We start from the raw sequence: 24,777 nt of genomic DNA on the forward strand, positions 1-24,777 counted from the left end.
ATATATAGAAATCAACCTAACTAAGTTCTTTAAATAAATCTAATATTTAGAAATAAACCTAACTAGGTTCTTTAAATAAATCTAATAGAATCATACCTAACTAAATTCTTTAAATAAACAAATCTAATAGAAATTAACATATATAATTAGCATATAATTTCACATTTCATTCAAACTAAATTCACATATAATTCACATATACCATATAAATTTCAAACTAAATTTCACATTAATTCATACTAATATAATTAACCTAAATTTCAAACATATATAGCTTATAAATTTCAAACTAAATTTCTCATTAATTCACATATAATTAACCTCATGCATACTAATTAATTTGAATTCCAACATTAATTCACATATAATTAACCTAAATTCATATACTAACATACTAATATTAACCTAAATTCAAATTAATAGCCTAGATTATATAAGTTAGACGAACTAACCTACAATTGCTAATTCCGGCGACGGCAGGAGCGGTCCGGCGAGGGCAGGGGCTGCGAATTAGGGTTAGGGTTAATAATTGGTGAAATGTATAAAAATTAATTAGGGTTAGGGTTAATATTTAATTAACTGGCGTCGGACGACGAGCAGCGGCGTCGAGCGTCGGATGGAGAGCAGCGGCGTCGGGCGGAGAGGCAGCGGACGGGCGGACAACGTCGGACGGAGAGGCAACATCGTCGGTGGAAGTGGGCGTTCGTCAGCCAAGGAGGCGGCGACGTCGGGGACGGAGGGACAGCGGCTATCTCGACAACAATGGTGAAATCGGCGGCGAGAGGCGTAGAATCGGAGGAGGAAATGTGGAGAAGAAAATGGGGGAAAAATTAGAAAACCTAAGTTAAACCCGTAAACCCAACGACCAAGTTTCAAATTAACGACCGATTTTCGGTCGTTACAAAATTTAATTTATTATTTAAATTTCCGAAATCCAACGACCGAATACTCGGTCGTTAAAAATAATTATTAATTACTTAATTTTTATAAATATAATTTTAAGACCGAATTTCGGTCGCTAATATAAAAAAATATTAAAATAATTAAAACTCAACGACCGTTTTAAAAACGGTCGTTACAGTTTTGCGAAAAAATAAAAATTCATTTCTAAAATTATTTTAACGACCGGATAACGGTCGTTACATTAAAATTATATCGAAATGAAAAAAGCTAACGACTGAAATTCGGTTGTTAAGACGGTCGTTAATTATTAACGATCGTTTTTTTTCGGTTGTAAAATTTAAATTTAAATAAAATTGAAAAAATTAGAAAAATCGATCGTTATATTTTAATTTTCGGTCATTACGCCCGCCTTTTTTAAGACCGAAAATTTCGGTCATTAAATACGGTCGTTAAAAGCGCAGTTTCTTGTAGTGTGAAGAGTGGTACACGTGGTACACACTATATTCTGGGACAGATGATCCCATCTGCTTTAGTTGGAACTACACTTCATCAACAACTATAACATCTATTTTGGTGCAGGTATGTTTGGAGTTCAACTCAAATATGGTACGAACCAATAAAATTACGTGTAATTATAATTTATTATGGTTATATAATCTTCTTAGAAAAGTACTACAATTTAGGGCACTTTGTTGCATAAGTAGTGGAGCAAAATTGGTATGATATCACAACCACTTTTTCCCTATCACTTAGACATCATGATGGAATTCCAACTCAAATTTATTCTTTTCCCACGTCTCATATGGATTAATGAACATGATCACAATAATACTTTTTCACTACTTACATGTGCTATGTTATGCTGCCTTTGCGGCTTTGCCTATTCTTGCCGGTGCTAGTGTGAAATTGGTTCGCGATAGTTGAACTTAGTCGAATCATGAATTTCTTGTGAAATTAATCACTTTGTTATAGTACAAGATAATATCAAGGAAAGGATTACTCGCCTTAATTTAATGATGAATTAATAATTTATAAGGGACGATGAGATAATTAATTATATACTATGTTATATGATCGATCAATGATAGACTCAATGCGTCTCAAGTTAGCATTCTCAAATCTAAATTGATAAGTTTTTCCAACTATATAAGCACTACTGAGAATGAAACCAAGCAACAAGTCCCCACTTTTTCTCTCTACTACTCCTAAGTTTTCACAAGCTACGCTACGGAAGGTTCTAGAAAGTTCAAACGACAAATCTGTAAGTGACGTATCTTCCGGCAGTCTCACTTGGGCGGATGATCTTCACAACATCCCCACGTTTCAGCCCGTGATATCTGGCAATCGGGTCGGACATCTGAATACGAGGCAGCTGGTGCAACACAGAATGTTAAAATAGTGTCATTAGGTCAAGATCTCATATGTCAAGATCAAACTTGTGAATTTAACACAAGTTTGATGATTATGATTGTTTATGACATTTACAGTAACTATAGTAGTGTTCAAAAATGATTATTCCAGATGCTTATATGCATGCTACGATTACCATCCACTAACCTGAGTATCTTTGACTGTGTATCTTTCAAGCAGAGTTTTCTTTTCTTCAGGAGTGAGGACTTGATGCGTGGGGACAAGTACGTGTTGGTTTATGTTGACTAGCAACTCAGCCTCCTGCACATTGCAATATGCAGACATTAGTATCACCAACGTCCAAAAATGCTAGCTGCACCAGTAAAACACATAATATCTAAACAAGCATGTGCGGAAGGTGTACAAACTGACATCTCCATAAGTACAAATTGCTTACAACAGTCACAACTAAAGAGCTAATAACTCATTTACTTTGGTGGATAAGGTGAATTACTAGAACTTATCCAGTTGTTCAGAGTGATTACTTATCTTGATCTGGGACTTTGTTCTCAAATATCGTACAATTTGCCATACAGAGGAGTCCTATTCAAACTTCTTAAGAAAAAATTATCATTATACTTCCATTTCTTCTGGTCTTGCCTTTTTTAACTTTCATTTTCAATTTTGCATTTAAGCAAAAAGAATAAAATCAAGGAAAGAAGAAAAGAAGCATAGCAGTAGCAGATAAAATCTAGCAAAGCATAAGAAACGTATAGTTGTGAGTATTTGGTTCCCGGTACACAATTTCCAATAAGAATATATAAAACATGTGTGAACACAAAACCTACTTAGCAACTGCATTAGAAACCTGATATAGGCATACATAACCCTCAGAACCTCATCAGCTCATGGGGGGGGGGGGCACAAAATATCATGCTGTAGAGTTGTAATGATATGAAAATCAATTCATTATGGATCCCCCAAAGAAGCTGTGAAAGGCAATCTACCAATAAAAACTAAACCACATATATTTATCCAAAACATGGCACATATGTGTATTAAAGAACAATGGAAGCAGAGAGACATTTACCTGGAAAACTTCTAAGTGAAGTTTTGAGAATACTTCATGTATGGCGTTTTGGGCAAAAGAAGTTAATTTCTGCTGTGCAACTAGGATTGCCCTAGTAACATTGTCCTGAACCATTCGATTGACTAAAGTCCTTACTGTCGCAGCTCCAACCTTGGCCTCATCAGGAAAGAACACATATATCTGGAAATAAGTAGAATAACCTATAAATAGGTGGGGCAAGAATTACCCAGCAATCCTCAAAAAAATAAACAAGAAGAGAAATTACAGATTGATGTGCTCAAACACACCAAACAATACCGACCCATTTAGAGCCAAAATATCTCCTGAAAACCATTGTGTGTGCAAGGTTTGAAAGTGTACTGGAAGTCTGGAACACAAGTAGAGACTACAGATTAAAAGCCTAAAAGCCAAAATCCAAAAGACACCAAAGCTTTTTGACATCTCGCAATTTCACCCAATTTGAGAGGTTGAGCAGAGTTAAGAATAAGATGTGAAAATCTGATTTTATGGGTCAAATATCCACTGGCATTGCACCTTATGTAATATCCACTATTTACAGGACCACAAGAACACGACAAACAATACCCACAAGCGGAGATTATTGGCCCGATGCATTGCTGAATGTGACCAACTCAAAAGGAGGGCTCATTAGAAATATGTATCCTCAGGAGAAAAAAATTCTTCCCAGCCTGCCAGATCATGGCCAAACTCACAATTTTAAGAGGATTAACCAAACCAATGATATATCTCAAGAGTTCGGAATTTTTCTACAAAACAGCCAGCTTATTACATTTAATAGACATCCAATGCCTCAATCAAATCAGCATACATGGATATGTACTCTCAAGAACTCAAAAAATAAAAATAAAAAAACAGATCACAAAAAATACCTGATGTGCGCTGTTATTACGCATGACTTTGATAAGCATAAGGTCCTCTCTCTTCATATTGTGACCATACTTATCAATAAATTCAGCCTTGGTCATTCCAATCTCATCATCAGTCACCACATAACCCCTGTCCCTCAACATGTGCAGCAGCGTTTTCATGGTTCTGAACAACCGAGTGATCTCCTCCTCGGACATCACCATTTTTGCACTGCAATTTTCACATATTAGCCGAAGAGTCGTAGTTCGATAGTTTCCACAAAACACGGGCAAGAACTAAACAAACAGCAAGTAGCGTAGGCATGTCTTATTCCTTTGAGAAATCTAGCAGTGTGTTGAGCAGACCCGTTGTTCATAACCACAAATATTGAATAGTCTGTGTTAATCATCGTATGAAAAGTATCGGAACTGGGAAATTTTTCAGATACCCTAAAATTCTTGGTTTGTGATACAGCCTAAGTTAAAGTTGAAACAGATTTCCACACCATCAGGCGATTAAAGGACTTTGATTAACATTATTAAGAAAACAACGTATTAAGCTTTGTCCCGCATTGAATTGAGAAAGCGTTAGGATTCCGGCGGTGATTAAGAAACTAACCTTAGCGGGAGAGCGGCGGTGGCGGCAGCAGCGGTGTGGGAAGAGGGGTTTAAGGATTTAGGGGTTTTGTTTTATGTATATTTGAAAATTTGAAAATATGAGGGGTACTTATCAACAATCAAGGCAAGGGAGGGGCCTTTCTGGAAATACAAAAAGTAAAGGGTCCAAAAAAAAATAAACTCTATTCTTTACACCAATTTTACGCAGAAACTCAGGTGCCGCGAAAATGGTTTCGATCGATAACGGCGTAGCCACCGTCGCCGCCGCTAACGGCCATGCGATCGCCGCTGCGGGTGGCGGTGCATTTGCTCCGGCTTCACAGTCCAACGGCGCTCAGCCGGAGAGCGACGCTTCTCGGAAGAGGAAGATGTTGGTTCTGCCGCTGGAGGTCGGGACTCGCGTCAATTGCCGGTGGCGCGACGGAAAGTACCATCCGGTGAAGGTCATCGAGCGCCGCAAGCTTTCATGTGATGGGGTTAACGACTACGAGTACTACGTTCACTACACCGAATGTGAGAATTGTGTTTGATTATGTTTTTCATTTGCTGACAATCGTTAGGGTTAGGAATGGGGCTGAATTGCCTTTTCCTTATAATCGTGCCACTGCCTTATTTTTATGGTTTTTTTGTTTATTAGCTTCTCGAATTTTTTATTGAATTTTTGTTCAAGTTCAGTTATATTGAACTCCCGCAATTTTGACTCTATAAATAGAATTATGATCAAAATGCTTCTTTCAGTTCTAAAGTTTCAAGTGCTTTTGTCAGTTTGTGATAGCCTCTATGCTGATGTTGGCGGATTGCTTAACGAGATTTTGAATGATAAGAGCTGGAATGTTTTGCTTTCTGCAGGAGTTTGGATGAATACTGCGGTGCTGTATGTAAAATTTGATTGTGTCCTTATAATGCTACTTGTGTTTATTTTGTTGTACAGTTAACCGCAGACTTGATGAATGGGTAAAACTTGACCAACTTGATCTCAATTCTGTGGAAAATGATGTGGATGAGAAGGTTGAGGACAAGGTAAACTGCTGTATATATATTTAATTTCTGGCTTTCCCCCTTAGTTCCTATTGCGCTTTTATTTACATATCTTGGAAGGTTTTTGTGTCTTTGTGTAGATGGAAACTAATTTGTTGTTTGCCATTGCTATACATGATAAGATATGTCTGATTCATATTTGAACATCAATGCATTGCTTTGGTTTTCCATGTTCATCTTTGTTGTTTGAGCATTTCAGGTGACTAGTTTGAAAATGACACGGCATCAAAAGCGTAAGATCGACGAGACACATGTGGAGGTAATCCTAGATTGATTTTTGTGATGTAATCAATCAAAATAATGTTGATCCTACTGTCTTTGTTTGTACCTCTTCTTCATGAGGATTGTCAAATTTTCATCTGGATTATTACAAGGTGTTGTCGAATTATACAGGGTCATGAGGAACTTGATGCTGCTAGCTTGCGTGAACATGAAGAATTTACGAAAGTAAAAAATATTGCCACAATAGAACTTGGAAGATACGAGATAGAGACTTGGTACTTCTCCCCCTTTCCCCCAGAGTATAATGACTGTACAAAGCTGTTCTTTTGTGAATTCTGCCTGAATTTCATGAAGCGCAAAGAACAACTTCAGAGGCATATGGTAAGCTCTACATCTCTCCCTCTTCCTCTCTCCGATCCCTTTCATTACATAATCTTTTGAGTTATGATGAAACTCTAGTTTTCCTTACAAGAACATTAGTTTGTTTTTCAGCCTAGTTAAAAGATTCACTTTTGGCTCAGCTGATTAATGTCTCTTAAATTGTGTAATTATATGTGCTTTCTTGTATTTCTCAATTGAACGCAGCTTCAGTTGTGTTCTTTTAAAGTAATTACTTCTTACCTGCAGAGGAAATGTGATCTCAAGCATCCGCCCGGTGATGAGATATATCGAAATGGAACCTTGTCAATGTTCGAGGTGAAATGTTATTCCATTGTCTTTTCAGCCTGTAATGTTGGAAAACAACCATGTTTCTTAAAATGCAATGCCTTGGATTCTGAAACAACTTTATGCATGATGATGGCGTCTAAATATTTTTATGTACTTGAAGTTTACCCACATATTTCTTTTTGGAACTTGCTACCCACAAGGGGGTGAATCATTTTGTACAATTTTTGGTCGTATTTGATTTGGATTTCCCTCGCCTTTGTATTTTTGGAATGAGGCCAATAAGAAAAATCCAGCATCTTTTAGTTCTTCATATGTATTATTGTCCTTGCATTTACTCAAATCTTCATGACTTTGTCTGGTTTGTTGGGTGGGCTGTAACCGTTGGCCTGACATTTCTCTGGGATCTTATTAGGAAAAGGTGTTGTCTAACTTTGAAATGCATGGAAACAGGTTGATGGAAAAAAGAACAAGGTGTACGGGCAAAATCTTTGCTATCTGGCTAAATTGTTTCTTGATCACAAGACCCTATACTACGATGTCGATCTGTTTCTGTTCTATGTGCTGTGTGAATGTGATGATAGAGGATGCCATATGGTGGGATACTTCTCAAAGGTATTCTTTTTAGTGTTCAGGGTTTGCCTGATCTTTAGCTATATATTACTACTGGCATTTTTCTAGTTAATTATTAACATATTGCAAGTCCACTTTTACAAGTAAGCCTTTTGAACTACTTAATATTTTTGGATACAAGCTTGATACTCATTTGACATTTCCCATCACTTTTCAAAGGTATTCTTTTTAGTGTTCAGGGTTTGCCTGATCTTTAGCTATATATTACTACTGGCATTTTTCTAGTTAATTATTAGCATATTGCAAGTCCACTTTTACAAATAAGCCTTTTGAACTACTTAATATTTTTGGATACAAGCTTGATACTCATTTGACATTTCCCATCACTTTTCTTCCTGTGCTGTTGTTTAAATTTATCATTGAGAAGAAGAGCTGTTGTCTCTTCCTACTTTTGACATAGGTGCAATGAAACTTTTTAACACGTGATGCATGATCGGTTGTTGGGGATGTGCTAGCTTGACATTTCTAAACTCGAGGATGCCATACTCTTAATAGTAGCCCAAGAAAAGTTCTCATTATTCCCCTAACTTCTCTTGGATTCACATGATATGCAGGAAAAGCACTCGGAGGAGTCTTACAATTTAGCTTGCATTCTCACTCTTCCTCCTTATCAGAGAAAGGGCTACGGAAAATTCCTGATTGCCTTCTGTAAGCTTCTCGTTTATCATCCTCAGTCCAGTTCGTTGCATGCCATTATTCTGATTGCAGTAAATACATTGGCGTTGGACACGTATTATAATCACTGTGTATACTACCGTTTGGCATGATCTTTTATACTAGCATGATGAACTGTAGGAATGGGAAATATTTATTGCCATTTGGATTTATTTTTCTATAAAAATTGCATGTGATAACTCTGACCATCTGTACAGCATACGAGCTTTCAAAGAAGGAAGGTAAAGTGGGGACACCCGAACGGCCACTATCAGACCTAGGACTCTTAAGCTACCGAGGATACTGGACACGTGTACTTCTAGATATACTGAAAAAACACAAGGGCAACATCTCTATCAAGGTTCACATTTAAACTAGTTCTATCAAATTTAAAACTATGGTCGCTGGTAGAGCTCATACATGATGATACTCATAATATTTGTATTTGCTTTATGAATTCATAATCTAGTAATCTCCACTATAACTTATATTGGCTCTGAGATATTGTAAACAAAGGTGGATGGAACAATTAGTAGTGGCAAGATATTTTCAAAAAATTCTGACAATAAAAGATTGAAGTATGATATTCCACGTTGCAGCTGGCAACGGAGTGCCTAAGTCTTGAAGCTTTCAAATGGGTTGGGCTGTATCATCATAACTTAAGATAGAAGACCTCTTTTCGTTTTCTGATAATATAGCTGCTCGTATTGAGACTTCTTGTCTTAGCTCCCATAAGTCATTAACTTTCTCTTCCCCTGTACCTCTTGTTTTATTTTGACTCTCTCCCCGTTGATTCTCAATGCTTCTCGACTCATTTCATAGTTACTTTTCTTTGTATGATTGCCTTCTCCAGGAGCTCAGTGACATGACAGCCATCAAAGCCGAGGATATTCTGTCCACGCTTCAAAGTTTAGAGCTAATCCAATATCGGAAGGGGCAGCATGTTATATGTGCTGATCCTAAGGTCCTGGATCGTCATCTCAAAGCTGCAGGCCGTGGTGGTCTTGAAGTCGATGCAAGTAAATTGATTTGGACTCCGTACAAAGAGCAGGGCTGATCATATAGTTAACGATAGTCCTCTTCTCTCTACCTCCTCCGTCTCCCTTAACCTAGGACGTTGGATTTTATCGACCCGTATATAGAAGAAGAAATTGCACAGAAACCTTATGTTTCTGGTGGTATGTAGACATAAGTCTGACTACTTCTAACTGCTGTAACATAGCAAATGTATGTATGTAGACATAATAAGTCTGACTGCTTCTAACCTCTGTGGATTGGATTTAAATTATCCCTTGATTTATAAATATATATATTAGGTCCTTACTTGTGTGGCACATTTGATATTGAAATGCAGATTCTTGTGTTACACAGTTTCAGGTGAAATCCAGACAAGTAATTTGAAAATCGTGTATTTATATATTGAGTTTCGCATGGCTTAATTGTGGCGTGTGAATGGACGCGTGACATTGTATAATAATGGTAATTTGGGTGCTCTAAAAGTGCTTCTTCACATAACTATGATATGTGTATTCGCACAAAAATCTGTGTAATAATATAAGTTTTCGTGAAAGGTAGTAATTCATTATATGCTGTTGATATTCGAATCTAACTTTCGATGGGACAGAAAGAGTATAAAGAATAATTTTATTATCTCAATAAGAAAAAAACAACATTTAATTGATAAAATTCAAAATATACCACTAATTTAATTTGATCAAATTAAATTAATCACAAAAATAATTTTATATAAAAATATTTAATATGCTATCATCATAAAAATAAGTTAATAACATAAAGTAATAAATTACAAACGTAAAGTATGTTCCGTCGAATTTCGACGGGTCTTTAATATTATATGCGTTGTCTCGTAATTTAAATCGCAATTCGATTGTAAATCGGGCTGATCAGGCTAGTCCGTTTGGACTGGTGGGTTAAAGTGGGCCAGCCCGGCGGGTTACTGAAATTGAAAAAAAAATCGAAATTGAAATCAGATTTTAGGGGTTGCTTCAGCGTTCAGCGCGCCTCTTGTCTTTTCCATTCTTCCTTGAGATTTTAGGGTCACTCTGCATCTGCCGCCGTTTGCCACCGACCCGGCACCACCTCCAGCCACCGGTCCGCGTCAGCTCCTCCACTCGCGGCATCTACACCCGTCGGGGCGCCGCGCCGATCAACCAACGAACATCCTCCTTCTCCAAGTTTCACTCTCAATCACTCACCGGACGCCGCCTCAAGGTTAGTTTCACTGTCATCGGACGCCGATTGATTTGAACATTTGAACTCCGTTTTTTATTTTCTCCAATTAATTTCTTTTTCTCAGTTGATGGGTTGTCCTGTTGTGAATTATGATTATCTGTTTTTCTTAAGAGATTTGATTACCTCGCGAGATATGTATTCTGAAAAGGATTTCTGTATTGCTCTGATGCGTATTAGTAAATTCAATTTCAAGCGCCGAATAACTTTCGCAGAGTTCAATTCGATTTTTTTGTTTAAGTTGTTTGCTGTCAAAACAATTGCAGGTGGTGTAATGATATGTGACTCGTCATTTTCTCGTTTCCTATGCAGTCAAACCATTCAAACTCGAATTGTCACCTTTTGATGTCTGAATATGTTAATCACTTTGTATGTAGTTCTGATAATTTCTTTCTTTCTTTTGTTTGAAAAGAGGACTCGCAAACGGCTAAGGAAAGCAATAGTGACTTGAGAAAAATGAAAGACTGAAATGAGTTTTAAATTGACGTGCTTAGATTAAGATTTTAAATAGTATTACTTTTGAGACTAGCATTATTTTTGGTCTAGTATTTCGTTTGGGGGCTCTCAATTGCATAGTTTGAGTTGGTTTGATAAGTATAAAAATTTGCTACCTACTCTTATTTAAAACCTAACTGAATTAATATTTTTTGAACCTTTCATCTCGAATATATGTAGTCTAGTAACTCAAGGAATTTTAGACAGCTAAAAATGAAATTCATTTTCTTGTGGTTGAATTCCAAATCTTTGAAGAATAAAACGAGTAAGTGCGTATATATTTTGTTTGCATTTCATAATTTTGTTTTCCAGCCCAGAATGGACTGTAATGAAATAAAATTCGTTTTTTTTCTATGTTTTGTTTGTATTTGTTTTACCCAGTTTCTTGAAAACCAAGCTCTCTCGTTGTCGATTGCGCTTTGACTGGTGAATGTAAGTGCGTACATATTTACGTAAATTACTCAGCTTCTTGATTGTCGATTTAGATTTTACAATTGATGTTTTTGAGCTGAGAATGAGGTTTCAGACATGCTAAATTTTGTGTTTTGATGAATTCATTATAAATTGTTCTGCAATGATAGAAATTTTCTACTCTGGGAATGTAGGTAGTGTATTAATTTGATTCGCCTATTTATTGATCGATTTTTCTTAAATGTGTTAATTTAATTGAGATTAATGATATTAGTTATCGATTCGCCTATTTGTTCGAATTTGCTTAAATTGATTAGGGGTTTTGGTTTCGATTGTTGCGCTTCGTTTCCATTTACAATTTGTGTTGCTATGATTCTGAAAGTTTTTGCTTAGGATGCTGAATAACTTTTTGAGTGAGAGTGAATCATATTTAATTTTGTGGTTGCATATTATATCAGTGTTGCTTTTCATTTTCACTGAAGAATCATGCTCAAAATTAAGTGAGCTTGAACTTTGATTTTCCATCTCTTTGGCAAATTCTTCTGCAGAAATTTAGTACTTTGATGTCATCTGAGAAAATCTGATAGTAGTACATATTTCTTTATTATGTAGCCATATCTTTCACCTTAAATTATCAATTCTCGTCTCATAATGATGAATACTCATACTCGACTTCTAACTTGTAGATGTCTCGAAGATATGATAGCCGTACAACAATCTTTTCCCCGGAAGGGCGCCTCTACCAAGTTGAGTACGCGATGGAAGCTATTGGAAATGCTGGGAGTGCTATTGGGATTCTGGCTAAAGATGGAGTTGTGTTAGTCGGTGAAAAGAAGGTCATATCCAAACTACTTGAGACCTCCACATCAGTCGAGAAGATGTACAAGATTGATGACCATGTGGCGTGTGCTGTGGCTGGGATCATGTCTGATGCCAATATCCTGATCAACTCAGCGAGGCTCCAGGCGCAGCGCTACACGTTTGCCTACCAAGAGCCAATGCCACTCGAGCAACTTGTTCAGTCTCTATGTGACACCAAGCAGGGCTACACACAGTATGGTGGCCTCCGCCCCTTTGGTGTTTCGTTTCTGTTTGCAGGGTGGGACAAGAATTACGGGTTTCAGCTTTACATGAGCGACCCTAGTGGGAACTTTAGTGGCTGGAAGGCTGCAGCAATCGGGGCAAACAACCAAGCTGCACAGTCTATACTCAAGCAGGATTACAAAGACGACATCACCAGAGAAGAGGCCGTTCACCTTGCTATAAAGGTGCTCAGCAAGACCATGGACAGCACGAGCCTCAACTCGGAGAAGCTTGAATTGGCCGAGATATTCCTGTCTGCTGGGAAGGTGAAGTTCCAGATGTACCCTTCTGATAAGGTCGACAAGATGTTGGTGAAATCGGGATTAACGCAACCTTCTGCAGACTCGTAGTGAGCTTGATGTACATTTGCCTTGCATCTTTCGAGTAATGTCGCTTCTTTACCGTAGCTTTTTATGTATTTGTACTCTTGAAAACCAAGTGTTCATTGTACTGTTGAAATTTGAGCAATGGCCCTTTCGTGCATATTTTACTGCTTGTGATCGTCTTAAATGTTTTATACAGGCAAAACTACTATTATGGAGCTATTGAAATACACCAGAATAAAGTCCATAAATCTCATTTGGTTACATTTCCATAATCTATTATGTTATCTGAAGTATATTTTATTTTGACGTTAAGAGGGGTGTTTGGCTCGGCTTATAAGCTATTTAAAATAACTTATAAATTTCTTTATTATTCGGCTGATACAGTCATGTGTATATCTTTTTATTTTCTTTTTTTATCTTCTCATTTTTTATTTCTTTCTAAATTTCTGAATTCAACTATTTATAAAATATTTAATTTGCATATCGAAGTAAAGATCAAGATAAGAGCTTTAATTTAATATATTTTACATAAATATTTGATTTAAAATGTAAATATTATATTTATTTAAAGATTAAAAGTAGAAAAATTATATTTCATCTCTCATTTTTCTGAATGAATCTATTTTTCAATTCTTTTTTATTTTTATTTTTATTTTTATTTTTATTTTTATTTTTATTTTTATTTTTACTCTTTTTTTGCCTTTTCATAATATCAAATTTTATTATTGTGAATTCTTTATTTTTTTTCAATATTAAGCTCAAATATATTCAATTAAAATTATTTTATACTATATTTATAAATATAATAATTGAATTGGTATCAATTTTATATAAATATAAAATCATATCCCGTGCATTGCACGAGATACAAATCCTAGTATTAAATTTAATGAGTAGTGTATAATAATGATTAAATTTATAGATTGTAAAGCAAATAATTAAATTAAATCTCATTTTGAGAAAAATAACAGTAAATCATCAATATAACAAAATTAATAGTTGTCATTTAATATACCAATTTTGGGTTCTTAAAATTCCAAACTATATTATTATTAAAAGTTTGTATTTAAATAGCCCAAAATTAATTAAACATCAGAAAAAATACAAATAATATAAACAAATAAACAATATTCTTACACATAACTAAATAAATCTATATAATAGAACAAAAATTAATTATGACATTTTAAACGATCATAACCTATTCGTTTCAAATTTTCTTTGTCACAAAGAATTAGATAATTAATTTATAGATCCACGTAATTATTATATGTATATTATTATTAAAACTCATTCTTAATATTGAACTAGTACGTACTCTCGTGCGATGCACGGTGATCATCGAAATTGAACAATATATATAAATAAATAAATATAAATATAAATATAAAATAGAATCATACTATAAGCAAATTTAAAATATTTCTTTAAAAAAATAAAACAATCCACATCAATTATTCAATAAAGAACTAAAATATGAAAACGCTTAAATTTTCAACTTTGTATAAAGTTTAATGATAATATAGTTATTAAATTATTTAAATATATAAAAATTATCATTACATGATATTATTATTACAGATATAAATAAAAATCATATGTGAAATTCTATTTTTATTATATATAACTAATTATTCATCTACAAAGTTACATTAAAATTAATACAAAAAGTTTATTTTTAAAAAAGAGCTATAAAATGAATCAGTATATTTTCCTTCACCCTTGTTTCATTCTAAACTATTATAACTAAAAAAAAATACAAAACCTTATATATATATATATAGTTATTTTCCCTTTAATATAAAAACATAAAAAAAAGTAAATAGAAATTAATAGCAGAAAAGAAGAAGAGGTAAACATGACAATAAGAAGAGAGGATATTTAAACGAAACTAATTTATTCATGTCCTACAATCTAGCAGATGGAACTATTTGTCTAATAAATTTTCTATGCAATATGAAGCATCCACATGCTATTAGTTTAGCCAGCAAATTCAAAAGGATTGTATACTTTCTTGGGTTAATTATCAATTTCACAACGTGGAGGCCCTTATTACGTTTAGCACTCTATGGGCAGGGGTGCGTCAACTAAGCCCTTAAAGTAACTATTTTCTTCCAATTAAGTCCTCCGACTTAACAGAGAATTAATACCGTTAACTATTTTTATTATTTTTATTTTTTTATTTTGTTGGTGATGGGACCCACCAGGGCCGGTCCTGAGAAAAATGAGGCCCCGAGCGAAATTATAAAAATGGGCCCTCATCTTAATTAATTAATTTTTTTCTTTTATTAAATCTTAACATATTAATTGTTATGTTTACTGCTTTAAATTTGATTAACTTGGTCAGAAAAATGAGGTCCGGAGCGAAATTATAAAAATGGGCCCTCAATATATTAGCGCATCAATATCTTGAAAAATTAAAATTTCCCTTACTTATAAAAAATGACTTCATCTAGTATTACTCCCGTGCGATGCACGGTAAAAAAAATTATATTTTTTAGAATATTATATTTAGAAAATGAAATTCTATAAGTTAGTCATATTATTATACTCTAATAAAGATAATAGCATTAAAATGAAGATAAAATCATCTTATAATTGGAGGATGTAAAAATGAATGACCAAGATCTTGACAAAACCTTTTTAACTAACGATTATTATTATCTATTTAAAAAATTTCCACCAAAATATCTAGATATTTTTCTTTCAAATTTTCTATTAGTTTCGAAAGGGTTTTTGGAACTTTTAATTACTTTTTACTGATTTGCATTTCATAATATATTTTTTTGAGGCGTTAATTGACTGTAAATCCACAAACTATTAGTGAATTTTGCTATTTTTTTCAACTATATAAAGTTGCAATATAAATACATAAACTTTAGCTCATTCTGGAATTTGCCCTGAATTTTAATTTCGTTCATACATGACAAAATTAAAGATGATATAATATATACACATTATATTAAAATAACTTATACAAAATTTCTACTGAAATATACATAGTACTAATATTTATATTTAATGAATATATAGTTTAATTTTAAAATTTTTATTTTGATAAAATTAACAAATATAACCTAGCAAAGATGAAATTTAAAATTTGTCATGATCAAGAGTCATAACATTTTAAAATTTGTTTATTTTATTTTATTTTTTATATTTTTTCTGTATAGTATTATTTTTATATTTATATTTTTTATTATAACAATTTAATGCAGTTACAAAGATTAAACTTATATTTTTTTCATTTTAGAACTCTTTAGCTTAAAATATAAATTTGTAGATAAATACTCCCTCCGTCCACCAATTAAAGGCATATATGAAAAAACACGGGTTTTAAGAAAAAAGTGTATTTTTATTAGTTGAGTGGAGAAAGGGGCCCACTTTTTTGTAAAGAATCTTTGACTTTTTTGATTAAATAATTAATAAAAACTTACCAAAAATAGGTAGGCCTTGTTTTTGTGGACGAACCAAAATGGCAAGTAGGCCTTGAATTGGTGGACGGAGGGAGTAATTGTATATATATATATATATATATATATATATATATATATATATCTCTTAAAAATAGAATTTCTAATATGATTTACATTTATTAAATTTTTAGTGCATTTTTGTATGAATTTTTATTATTATTATTATTATTATTATTATTATTATTATTATTATTATTATTATTATCTAGAGTAGACGAAATTGATAAAAAAAAATTAGAAAGAACACTACAACAAAAAAGGCCTATTACTACACAACTTTTACAACACCATAATATATATGTCTCTATAATGCCTCTATTACGACATGATATCTTTTATATTCATTAATACAAAATTTCTAAACACTATTAAGGCATAGAATGACACGGGTCGTAATAGTGCGTCAATTACAACACTATTAAGTGTCACACTGCAATCTGCAAATAAAGAAATATATTTCTCCTCTTAAATTAATCTAATAATTATAGAAAAAGTAAAACAATTAAATTGTCGTCCCACTACTTTTTTTTTTTGGATTCCCCACTAGTTAAAAACTTAAAACTTTTATGTTCTGAAATTTGAACGTGGCAAATTCCCCAAATTTCCCACTAATTAGCGGCAGTATTTTTTCAAAAGGCAAAGATAGTAAGAGAGGGAAATTTTCATTCTCCTGCCCTAGCCTCACCTACGAAGAGAACGAGAAGAAGAAAAATTGCTCGAATTTCCTTCCCAACCCAATGTCTATAATTCCCCTCAAAATTGATTTCGATTTGTTGGTGATTGGGAAAATCAAAGACGACCTTGGACCTTGACATCGACAACGAAGAGGAGTCGATGTTGATTCAGCCCGACGCCTTTATCGTTCTTGGCAGCCGGCCCGTCCACCAAATCTCTTTGGGAATATCTGCATCTGCACCAGGTAGTTAGCGAAATTTTTTGTAGGTCTGAAATTATTTCTTTATTTTGGCTTCTAATTTTACTTGTAATTTGCTTCGAGTTTCAAGTTGTTCATAACATATCTTTGTCTATTAGAATTTGATTATTTTAAGCATTCAGTTTTGTAAATTTATAATCTAGAAAAATTAAAGTTTTTCAACGAGTTCTCATGTTCTTATTTTTCGTTCTCATGGCATATTTAATTTATACTATGATTTTAGTTCTCATGTTCTTTAGAGGTGATATACATATATAATTAGATTATTAGAGGTTATTTTTTTGGGAATTATATGTTGTCTAGTTTCATAGTTAACTACGAAACTATTTCATAATTAAAATGAAAGTATATATTTATCATGGGGTTACTAATTTGAGGGAATGACTTCTAAAATTATTGTAATTGTTAGAGATCTTTCAAGAGAAGATTTCATTGTTTAAAGAATACTCTAATGTTTGGGCTTTTAAATCTAGGAATTGGTTCTCTGTATCTTATGTCTCTTTCAGTGGAAAAGATTGTGTTAATTTTTTAATGCATTGCACTTTGTAAACCACTTTCTTTTGAATCCATCTGCTAAATATATATTCCTAGTAATTTTTCTTGTTAGCTAACACATGTAAAATATGTATAGTTGGTTTTCAAGTGATGTGAAGCTTCTTTGTTACTCATTTCAATACATGGAGATTGTGATGGAAATGCACAGGAAGTATAAGGTAAGGTAGGATATATTTCATGTCATGTAAGATTCAATGGATCTTATGTCTATTTCTGTTTCTTGCAATATAACCACTTATTTGATTTATGTTTCAAAACATGGGACGATTGAGCTGATTTTGTTTAGTGATGCAAACAACTTTTCTTTTTATTGCAGTTCGTGCAACTGGATTTTTGGTATTCTTGCTGGCTAGCTTCCTGGGGTAGCTTTTTTTTTACTTTCCTATACAAATACGCTTGTTCATTCATTCATTCATTTTTTTATTTTTTTATTTTTTGTATCTTGGGCATGTCAATATCTGTCAATCATGTGCATTTTGCAGCTCCCATGATAAATATTATAATCATAACTTTGTGGTTGTTTACATTTTGTATATGTGACTTCCTTATTTCTTAGGATTGGAGCTTCTTTGTGCCATACATAGTGGGGAGCATCTCTTTTTGGTATTTCTTGCAATATGGAATCTCCTGAAGTAAGTAGTTGAAAATCTTGTTGTTTTTGTTTTATCTTCTTTCTGTTACATACTTACCTATAGAAATGTAAATAGGTTAATGAATGATAGCAAGTTATTATCTGAGTCTTTATCTATTGTCTTTAGGCTGCAGTAGGAGAATTTTCGTCATTCTTCCCAGATTGGATTGCTATACATGACAGCAACCTATTTATTAGGTAATGAACATGCATTTTGCTGAAGTCTTTGATGGGAGATCATATATGAGGGTGATTTTTATTTGAAACAATATACTTTATTTGTGTTTACAACTTTATATGCTTTCGTCACCTTAACTGAGTATACTAACAAATCTTCTTGCATATACATTTAGAGGATATCCAGTAAATCTATTGATCCGTTGCGAAGGAGAAGACAATGTAAAGTGGGGCTTTATTAATGCCCTAAAAGAGGTTAAGTATAAGTTTCAGTACACTTTTCGTTATAAATTCTTTGAGTTCAGATTTGTGAGCTACATGAATTTGTTTAATACTTTCCACTAAAAGAGATTTGCATTTTGCAGAGGACATCAGAGAAGCAGCTATTCCACACAACTCATTTTTCTACTAAGTGTTGAGTTCATGTGTTGGGTATATTCAACAATGTTTGCTATAAATTCTGAGTTCAGAGATTTGTGCCTACATGGATCTATTTGATTCTTTTTAATAATAGAGATTTTCATTTTGCAGATACTTTTCGACAAGAAAGATTTGGATCTTGCAGAACACAGTAGAGATTTGGAAGAATAACACAGTTTTATCTTGCAAAAGACAGTAGAGATTTGGAAGAATAACACGGTAGCATGAGAATTATATCTTGGTTTTAGTTTTAGCTATCTCATTAGATGGTTGTTATGTTAGTGCTACTTCAAGAGCTCATAAGATTCTATAGATTTTTTAATTATTTTTCGATTACTTTTTTATCGATACTACTTTGTAATTTTTTCAAATTTGAAATAAATAGAAAATATTTCATTTCATTTTAATGTTTTTTAATTATTTGTTCTCTTTGTTCTAATTTACTCAAATAGGAATCGTAACTAAAAAAATGGTAGAATATAAAAAGCTTATAATGTGAATTTAAATATTCAAAAGTAATTTTTCAATGCATTAAAGCGTCCAATTTAATTATTGAATCGTGTTTCCAGGAAATTTAAAGAAATTACTAATACAATATAGAGGCATTTAAAAATGTCACAATAACTTAAAGTTATGAAAGTCAAACAACACCTGAAATGACACTTTCTACTGTCTTTATACCTGAAAAGGCTTTTGCTACACTCTAACACGCGACATCTAAAATCACTGTGGAGATAGATCAAATGTTGTTATAGGTACTTATTTAAGACATTTATCAGTGTCCTTAAAAGCAAAATTTGTTGTAGTGGAAAAAATTATTTTCAAAAATAGTAAGGTGATTTTTGGCAGGAAAACATAATTTACTATTTTTTAAAGTGATTGAGCTTTTATATATGTATATAGATATTGTCAAATCATTCAATCTCTCTAGGAACATTGACGATTTCAAATACGTTTTCAACAATTTTAAATTTGAGAAGCTCCTTTTAGAACAGTAAGTCAGTGACTGACATTGTCAGCATAATTTTATATTTCGATTTGAACTTTGAAGTTTTAATATAATATAAATTTAACAATAAGTTATATTGCCTAATATTTTTTAGTATATATAAAGTCTATAATTAATGAGATATATTTAAAATTTTGGGACCTCAAAATTATGTTACAAAATTATCATCAAATTAATTTGAAATTGATTTTAAATTGAACTTTGAATTTTTGACAATAAATATTTTTTAGTATACATAAATATTATAATTAATGGGATATATTAAAAAATTGGGCCCTCAACTTTTTGGGGCCCTGGGCCGTCGCCCATGCCCGCCCACCCTCAGGGCCGGCCCTGGGACCCACACCTTCTTCTTCACCAAACACGCCGGTCCGACCCCTACGCCATGAACCACCGCTTCATGTGAAATCCTTGCTTGTGTGGCACATTTGATATTGAAATGCAAATTCTTGTGTAACACAGTTTCAGGTGAAATCCAGACAAGTAATTTGAAAATCGTGTATTTATATATTGAGTTTCGCATGGCTTAATTGTGGGGTGTGAATGGACGCGTGACATTGTATAATAATGGTAATTTGGGTGCTCTAAAAGTGCTTCTTCACATAACTATGATTATCAAATGTGTATTCGCACAAAAATCTGTGTAATAATATAAGTTTTCGTGAAAGGTAGTAAATTCATTATATGCTGTTGATATTCGAATCTAAATTCATGTTCTGTGTCAGTGATATATTTTAAGTATTACTACTAACTAGTACTTGGAAGTATTTGGATTTGAATTTTGATCCATATGTTAGATCTTAATCTTTTAGGTAGTTTGATATAAAACTCAATTTTGTGTATTAATCTTGTACTATAAATATATAATCTAGTATATTATATATATTGAGTGATATAGTGATAAATATAGGCTTTCTAAAACAATAAGAATCGGGTCTAATTTCGAATATTTTATAGCTATCTTAATCTCCGATTTATTTTCTATGATATATGTGCTACAAATTAAGAATGTATATTTAGACTTATATTGGACTGTCTTTTTTTTGGAAGATGACTTATATTCGACTTTGTTGAACTAAAGTTGATCGTGGCCAGACCAATTATTTATCGTTTAGTTGGATTTAAAAATAATTTGTTATATACAAGACAAAGTAATTATACATATACGCAGAATAATTGAAGTTATACCGATATTTATTTATCATAAAGCAATCACAATAATACAGTTTGAAGTTGGCAAAGTTCTTGCATGCTGTCCTGTCCTTGCTTATATTTGTACAGTAAAACAGTACCAATATTAAATTCAAAAACACAACTTCTTAGCTACATTCAACTCACCTCTGCTTCTTCACTTATTTACTTCAACTTCACTTTTAATCCTATTATAAGTTTTTTTCTTTTTTTTTTTGAAAACAAAATAAACAACGGGCTATACAAATCAATAAATAACTAATACTTCATCCATCTCATCACTTATCTTAACTTTGAGCACGGAGATTAAGATCGGAAATTACCATAGGGACTATGTACATAAATTGAAAAGAAAAGTGTGTTAAGATAAGTGAGACGAAAGAAGTAGAAGTGTGATAGTTTCGTGATTAAGTGTCCTATTGGTATATTAATTTTATAATATTTTGTTTCATAATATGGATACGACTCGATAATCAATCTTAAAATATTGCCACGTAGTACTAGTATTGCCTTATAAATTTTGCCCTTTCCTATAACAAATTTAATCTTAAAACTAATTCAGTATCACGTAATATCGTACAATTTAATTAATCTTGAGTTATCGAATGTCCCTTTTGAGTATAAATCTGAATAACTATCTCATTTCAGAATTTTAAGCTCAAACGATGCAAAGCTTCCCATTTTATCCTATTCCCCAATGCAAATTGTTTACTGTTTTAGTTTCTTTTGCAATAATTAGATATTAAAAAAGAAGAAGGTAAAATTGTCCACAAGTCTTGACTATAAACACTTATTTGGACACGAAATGAGTAATGAAACACTAAGATGGAGTGATTAAAATTGGACAATAATTTTATCAAAAAAAATAAAAAATAACATCCATTAGATTTTAGCATAATCTTTCAATCACTGCTCAAAAAAAAAGAAGAAGAAAAAGAACCTAACATGCTTGAATCCATTTACATTCTGATTAATAGAGCATTAGATCTGTGACTATTATTACCTCGAATTTTTAAAAAAATTGATCTGTTGATACAGTTGGCGCTACAGAAACAATTTCGATCTGTAACGTCTTGAGCGCCGCCCCATTAAACCTCCTCTTCCACAGATTCGGCGCCGCCGCCTCCTTCTTCAGCACCGGCAGCGGCGGATCAAGCTCGGCGACGTCCACCACTTCGGCATCGCAATCTTTCTTGAAATCGTTGGTCTTGGCGGGCAGGAGGGCTTTGGAAGAGAAGAGCTTCTTGAGCTTGGAGTAGGTGTGGTTTGGGGTTGGGGCGACGCGGTTGCTTCTCTTCTTGACTTGGCCCATGCAGCTCACTTTAGGGGAGGATGGCTCGTCGGAGGGAGCCGAATGCCGCTTTATGTCTTTCAGAGATAAGCGGCAGAAGAGAGGTATGAAGATGGTTTTGTGATGGAGGAGCTGCTGCTGCTGCCGCCGCTCGTGTACGCTTCCCATCTTAATTTCTTTTACTTTTACTCTCTCTCTCTCTAATTTCAGATATATATATATATATGTGTGTGTGTGTGATTGTCTCGTTTGTGAGTGTGAAATGCCTGTTTCTGAGAAGTGAAGTGAAATGGAGAGAAGGTCAATTCAAAGGGAGGGCTCGGTCGAGACAAAGAGATCTACAGAGAGAGAGTGAATATAGTACTATTTTGTGTGTCGATTATTTAAATATGATGAGTCCGACTCGTGTCTCGAAGTGAAGTTATCTTAGTCTTTTTGGGGCATGAAAAGTAGGAATACATCATTCCCTTCCAAACAATAAACTACAAAAATTGTAATGTTAATTGTTAATGGAGACTTGGATTTACATTTATAAATTCTTGACTGGACGTCGTGTGAATGGATAAAAACATCGTCGCTATATACACATCTTAAATTTCATTCTCTAATTAATACTCTCTTCGTTGCACGAATCTTGACACGTTTGATTTCGGTACAAGAATTAATGAGTTATAAATTAGTGTTTTAAGTGTATAGGTACTAAAGTATAAAAGTGATAAAGTAGGAAAGAGAATGTGATAAAGTAGCAGAAAGAAGATAATAAAGTGATAAAGTAGAGAGAGAAAGGTAATTAACAACCCTTATTGTTTAACTAATTGTTACTATATTTAAAAACGTGTCAAGATTCGTGGAACGACAAAAAAAATACGTGTCAAGATTCGTGGGACAGAAGGAGTAGGTCAAAACTTTTAACGTATGTTTTTAACCTTCTAATTAATAAAGTATCAACTTATACAGATTGAAAATCTATCTCTATATATATAAAAGAGGAGCCATTTTCAAAAATAGCAAATTATATTTTTCCGTCAAAAATCATCTTATTATTTTTGAAAATATTTTTTTATTTATAATTTTTTTTATTCATTTCGTCTACTCTAAATTATACAGATAAATTTTTTGTTATAATTTTTTCTATTGATACAATTTGTCACATTTTCATAGTTTTTACCGTATAGTTCTTATTTAATAGGGTTAAGTATCAAATAAACCCTTAACGTGGAAACCTTTATTACGTTGCCGACCCTATGGCAAAGGGGGTATCAAATAAACCTCTATCGTAATTGATTTTGAACAATTACACCCTTAGACCTAACGTCCACTTAACAGCCGTTTACTTATTATTATTTTTTTATTTTTCTTTTTTTGGTGGGTCCCACTTGTAACTACCCGAAATCCCCTTTTTTATTTGGGGAATATGTTTGAGTTCGAAGAACCCTAGCCGGCGATGATTTCATGCAAATTCCCGATCATCTTTCGGGTTTTTCTGAAATTAGAATAGGATTTCTTCGTGTTGTTGGATTTCTTCACCCATGAGTTTCAATTCCGTCTCCGGTGGTTATGGATCGAGCACATCGCGCGGTGGACGTCAGTTTCAAGACAATCAAAATCACAGGCTTTGTACGTGCGAAATTGAAGGTAGAAGGTTGAGGGTTGTGATAATGACATCGTGAACTGACGAAAATCCTGGTAGGAGGTTTTATGGATGTCGAAATTGGAAGGTATCTTTGTGATTTTGCACTAGTTTGTATTTTTTGAACTTTCTTGCTTTAAATGTCTGCAATTTCGTGTTTTAGACGAAGAACTGTGGATTTTTTTATTGGCTTGACGAACCAATTAGTGAAAGAGCCAAGGAAGTTTATCAATGAGTTGAAGCTCATGAAGATTAAGGAGAGCTCAAGCTCGGTACCCACTGATATGGAGCCGGAAATTGTCAAGCTTTGGGATTTTGTTCAAACTTTGAAATCAGATTCAAACGAAATTAAGAAGAAAGTTAGACTAGTTACTGCAATGTTGCTTGCTTCTTGGGTGTTATTTGCATATTTTGCACTAGTTTAACATGTCTTTGTAAAGTTCTATGAACTCTATTGTAGATCATGTATCCCTTTGTTTTGGTTATGAAATTGAAGCACATTTTGGATTATATATTGGTGTTTTATTGCTGTCAAAAATCTCATATGATTAATGTTGTAAACAAATGATCCATCATTCAAACATAAAATGAAAGCTGAATAACTTAAATGAACAAAAGAGAGGATACAAAGATGAAGAAAGGATGCAGTCTATAACATCATAGTGGGACATAGTAGGATTCAAACAAAAGATGAACAAAACCATATCATTCCATCATTCAAAAATTCGAATAATACCATACATATTTCAGTCTATAAATATTCCATTGTTCTTATCCAAATATCCATCATTCAACACCATCCAAATATCCATCATTCAAAACCATACATATTCAATCACAGTCTAAACATCCATCATT

General features: G+C 33.2%; 5 protein-coding genes and 1 long non-coding RNA gene across 22 annotated transcripts; 4 read left to right on the top strand and 2 right to left on the bottom strand.

Annotated features, from left to right (window-relative positions):
• Positions 1 to 1,950: 1,950 nt before the first annotated feature.
• LOC131014370 (DNA-directed RNA polymerases II and IV subunit 5A-like) lies at positions 1,951 to 4,958 on the bottom strand. The gene is made up of 5 exons (XM_057942332.1): positions 4,829 to 4,958; positions 4,234 to 4,441; positions 3,344 to 3,523; positions 2,461 to 2,574; positions 1,951 to 2,275 (listed from the first exon to the last, which is right to left on the bottom strand). The coding sequence occupies exons 2-5, from the start codon at positions 4,432 to 4,434 to the stop codon at positions 2,150 to 2,152; spliced, it is 621 nt and encodes a 206-aa protein (XP_057798315.1). The 5' UTR covers positions 4,435 to 4,441; positions 4,829 to 4,958; the 3' UTR covers positions 1,951 to 2,149.
• On the top strand, positions 2,172 to 2,897 carry LOC131014379 (uncharacterized). Its single transcript, XR_009098186.1, has 2 exons — positions 2,172 to 2,311; positions 2,494 to 2,897. It is a non-coding gene; the product is annotated as an uncharacterized LOC131014379 (long non-coding RNA).
• A 96-nt stretch (positions 4,959 to 5,054) lies between the features above and the next one.
• LOC131014362 (histone acetyltransferase of the MYST family 1) lies at positions 5,055 to 9,363 on the top strand. The gene is made up of 9 exons (XM_057942319.1): positions 5,055 to 5,340; positions 5,759 to 5,847; positions 6,065 to 6,124; positions 6,259 to 6,468; positions 6,715 to 6,783; positions 7,207 to 7,368; positions 7,941 to 8,034; positions 8,259 to 8,401; positions 8,894 to 9,363. Exons 1-9 carry the CDS (start codon positions 5,055 to 5,057, stop codon positions 9,095 to 9,097), a joined length of 1,317 nt encoding a protein of 438 aa, XP_057798302.1. The 3' UTR covers positions 9,098 to 9,363.
• Positions 9,364 to 10,044: 681 nt separating this feature from the next.
• LOC131014385 (proteasome subunit alpha type-4-like) lies at positions 10,045 to 12,762 on the top strand. The gene is made up of 2 exons (XM_057942348.1): positions 10,045 to 10,272; positions 11,883 to 12,762. The coding sequence occupies exon 2, from the start codon at positions 11,883 to 11,885 to the stop codon at positions 12,627 to 12,629; it is 747 nt and encodes a 248-aa protein (XP_057798331.1). The 5' UTR covers positions 10,045 to 10,272; the 3' UTR covers positions 12,630 to 12,762.
• A 3,852-nt stretch (positions 12,763 to 16,614) lies between these two features.
• On the top strand, positions 16,615 to 19,199 carry LOC131014396 (uncharacterized). 17 transcript variants are annotated; one of them, XR_009098204.1, is made up of 8 exons: positions 16,620 to 17,000; positions 17,647 to 17,728; positions 17,887 to 17,932; positions 18,127 to 18,202; positions 18,400 to 18,450; positions 18,555 to 18,633; positions 18,744 to 18,810; positions 18,910 to 19,199. XR_009098204.1 is itself a non-coding variant. In XM_057942364.1 (7 exons), the coding sequence occupies exons 2-6, from the start codon at positions 17,693 to 17,695 to the stop codon at positions 18,795 to 18,797; spliced, it is 291 nt and encodes a 96-aa protein (XP_057798347.1). In that variant the 5' UTR covers positions 16,621 to 17,000; positions 17,647 to 17,692; the 3' UTR covers positions 18,798 to 18,810; positions 18,910 to 19,199. The 17 variants fall into 17 exon arrangements, 2 of the variants coding, with proteins under 2 accessions (XP_057798347.1, XP_057798339.1); XR_009098201.1 differs by having other exon boundaries at positions 16,621 to 17,000; positions 18,329 to 18,450; XR_009098196.1 differs by lacking the exon at positions 18,400 to 18,450 and adding an exon at positions 18,329 to 18,399 and having other exon boundaries at positions 16,630 to 17,000; positions 17,647 to 17,733.
• A 2,609-nt stretch (positions 19,200 to 21,808) lies between these two features.
• Positions 21,809 to 22,614, bottom strand: LOC131014446 (uncharacterized). The gene has a single exon (XM_057942429.1). It carries the CDS (start codon positions 22,455 to 22,457, stop codon positions 22,011 to 22,013), a length of 447 nt encoding a protein of 148 aa, XP_057798412.1. The 5' UTR covers positions 22,458 to 22,614; the 3' UTR covers positions 21,809 to 22,010.
• Between the last annotated feature and the right edge of the window lie 2,163 nt (positions 22,615 to 24,777).

The sequence above is a fragment of the Salvia miltiorrhiza genome, chromosome 1 (assembly GCF_028751815.1).
Source record: "Salvia miltiorrhiza cultivar Shanhuang (shh) chromosome 1, IMPLAD_Smil_shh, whole genome shotgun sequence".
NCBI classification, from domain to species: domain Eukaryota; kingdom Viridiplantae; phylum Streptophyta; class Magnoliopsida; order Lamiales; family Lamiaceae; genus Salvia; species Salvia miltiorrhiza.